Raw genomic sequence first — 2,864 nt, 5'->3', positions numbered from 1 at the left:
GTCTCCGTCTCACAAATGTTTATTCTGTATAAACTTTTCAGTCTCTTTCACACCTCTGTGGTTCTCAGTCGCCTTTGCAAAAATTAAGTTGAAGTTCTATTGTTGGTGATCTTGGGAAATTCTGAGCAGATCTAAGTGAAATAATCCAACAGTGATAAAACTGGAGATGTTAATTCTGATAACTCAAGACAAAAACTGAGGAAAGTTCGGAGATGTATGTGACAAGCATTGCACTGGACTCCACACAGATCAGCAACATTACCACAAAAAACCTTTTGAGCCTCTGCAGAATCATGCACTTGGTTCAGCTCAGCAAGGTTGCCATACACTGACTTAGGGTTGCACAGGCTGAGTTAGTGCTGTCCGAAGCCTATTTATCTTGGTGCTTTTATTGTAGCATTTTCATGGTAATCAACATTAAACGTGCAGGGAAGGATCTTGGCCTATCCAATTGTCATAACTTGAATAATTAGGCTGATGCCAAATGCCCACAGTTTGACCTTTGATATGTTGCCAAGTAGTTGTTAGTGATGCTAAGCTCTGTTAAATAAAGCACTGCCAGACGGTTGTTATGAAAAAATGCAGCTCTGCCCTTTGCCATAAATGGCAGAAACAGCAGAACTAAAGTCATACCAGGATATCCACCAGCTGACACGCTACACCCATCACGTGGTAATGCCTTGGAGCAGCCCACCAAACAGTAAAGAGCATACAATCCAGAAAATGATATGATCTCTCTCTCAGAAACCTCATACGCCTCACCTGGAAGAGAGGCATATGACAACCTCGAGAGTCACCTGCACATGGAGGCCCTCTAGGGCCACCGAGGACTGTGCTTGTGCAGCCACAGCCACCAAGCTCAGCACTCAACTCCTTGCAGCCACTTATACCCACTGCTCTTGCCAGCAAGGAAATGGAAAGCAGAGAGAATAGGTTTCCCATAACTTTGTTGTTGTTGATTCTGTGTGTGTGTTAGTAACCATTGTGTTATACAGGCAATACGTAACAAAACTCTTTCACAAAGGTCCAGTCATTGAGTAATTAGTGTGTGTATTTAGTCTGTCCTGATGAAAACCGTGAAGGAAGATCAAGTGACTTGCCAAAAAGCACCCCAGGAGCTCACAGCAGAGTCGTGAACACCTTTTTTTTTTTTTTTTTTTTGTCTTGTTATTGTCCTGTAGGTCTCCATACACCTAAGTTCAAATAAACCTCTGCTCCCGCCAGGTATCTCATTGCTGTGCCATGTATCAGTGCAATGCTTCTCTGAAACGTGGAAAAGAGTTTTCCCCGAACCTCTCACTTTAGCAAGAGAAAGCTGTGCCTTGGCTAAAGCTTTCCTGCTCCTTCTCAGGACACCTGTCACCAACACTATGCTAGATGCGACTGGAGGCTGTGCCTGGCCCCAACATGTATTTTTCTTCTGTGGCCAGGGCAAAGTAGATGTGCACTAAACCAGAATCAAAGCACGGGTGTATCCTTCGGCTGAGCTTCGTGGCATCACCTCTCACTCTTTAAAACGAAATTACTTAAAATAAATACAAAAAAAAAAAAAAAAAAAAAAAAAAAAAAAAAAGGAAAACAGGTCTTATACTCTCGTGCCCAGCTTTTATTGTCAGCACTACAACTCCCGTCAGGCAGGGCGGGAGCGGGCAGAAGTGGCGTCATGGCGGGCTGCCGGGAGGCAAAGGGAAGGGGAAGGGGAGGGAGGAGGAGGAGAAAGGGAAGGGGAAGGGGAAGGGGAAGGACTTCCCGAAATGGCTGCCGCCGCTGTGGGGCTGATGGCGGCGGCGGGGCAGCGGCTGGGCTGCGGCTGGGGCCGGGGCCTCGTGTCGGCGCCGCGGCGGCTCCTCTGGGGAGCCCGCAGGTATCGGCTGGGGGAGGCGCCGGCCGCCGGGGGCTGCAGGGCCCGCGGGTGTGTCGTGGGCAATAGTTGGGGTTAGGCTTTATTTTCTGGTTGAAACCGATTTGGTTGCTTATTTCCTTCTTTATTTATAACCTGGTTAGGATTTTTGCTTGTATTAATAAAATAAAGGAGCCAGGTGATTTCTGTTTACAGAAGACCCACCTGCCAAGCAGCATCTGGGGCAAAATCAATAGTTTAGTTTAGGCAGTTTTGTTACAGAATCACAGAATTGTAGGGGTTGGAAGGGAACTTGGGCTCATCGGGTCCGACCTTTGTGGCACTTTGTTCATAGCGGACCTGCCGTGTCTGTAGGATGTGTAAACTCTTCTCAGACTGTCATTTTAAGTGACTAGGAATAGAAACATGCTCTGATTTCAGCTTAAGTAGCCAAGAGACTGAAAATACGTTTGTCTGATGTCAACAGGAAGGAGGAGAAAGAAGTAAAAGCAGGAGCAAACACAGTCATTGAAGAGAAGACTGAACCCACTGAACCCAGCGTGATCTGTCCTCCACCATGCAGCAGGAATTATGTTCCTCCGGAGGATATACAGAGCTTACTTGAGGCTCATGTCAGGAAGATTTTCGGACCTTCACTTCCTGATCAGTGGCAGCAGACGTCCCTAAAAGAAAACAAGCTAAAGTTTCGGCTCCTAGATCAGCTGGCATCAGAACTTGGTCATGCTGTCCCCAATTCACAGCTCCACCTGATGTGCAGTGCCCAGGATGTCTTGACTTTCTATAGCACTCCTGTGAAGGAGGGGTCAAAGTTTGATGAACTGTGTGCCTCAGAGCTACCCCCAAACCTGAAGATTTGTTGGGAACAGTGAGTGGTGCTGTGAAGCATCCCTTTGTTTTGGTTGTGCTTTTAAGGTAGAACTGCAGAGCTGAAACAGAGCCCTCTAACTGTGATATCAACCGAGTGTATGAGTATCACTAATAAAAGTTTCTCTAGTTGTCTTGA

At 46.6% G+C, this 2,864-nt stretch overlaps 1 protein-coding gene across 1 annotated transcript; it reads left to right on the top strand.

Moving 5' to 3' along the window:
- Positions 1-1,706: 1,706 nt before the first annotated feature.
- Positions 1,707-2,864, top strand: MRPL50 (mitochondrial ribosomal protein L50). Its single transcript, XM_027446152.3, has 2 exons — positions 1,707-1,864; positions 2,328-2,864. Exons 1-2 carry the CDS (start codon positions 1,755-1,757, stop codon positions 2,728-2,730), a joined length of 513 nt encoding a protein of 170 aa, XP_027301953.1. The 5' UTR covers positions 1,707-1,754; the 3' UTR covers positions 2,731-2,864.

Source organism: Anas platyrhynchos, chromosome Z (assembly GCF_047663525.1).
Source record: "Anas platyrhynchos isolate ZD024472 breed Pekin duck chromosome Z, IASCAAS_PekinDuck_T2T, whole genome shotgun sequence".
Taxonomy (NCBI): domain Eukaryota; kingdom Metazoa; phylum Chordata; class Aves; order Anseriformes; family Anatidae; genus Anas; species Anas platyrhynchos.
Note: the sequence above shows the minus strand (reverse complement) of the source record. Positions and strands in the feature narration are given on the sequence as shown.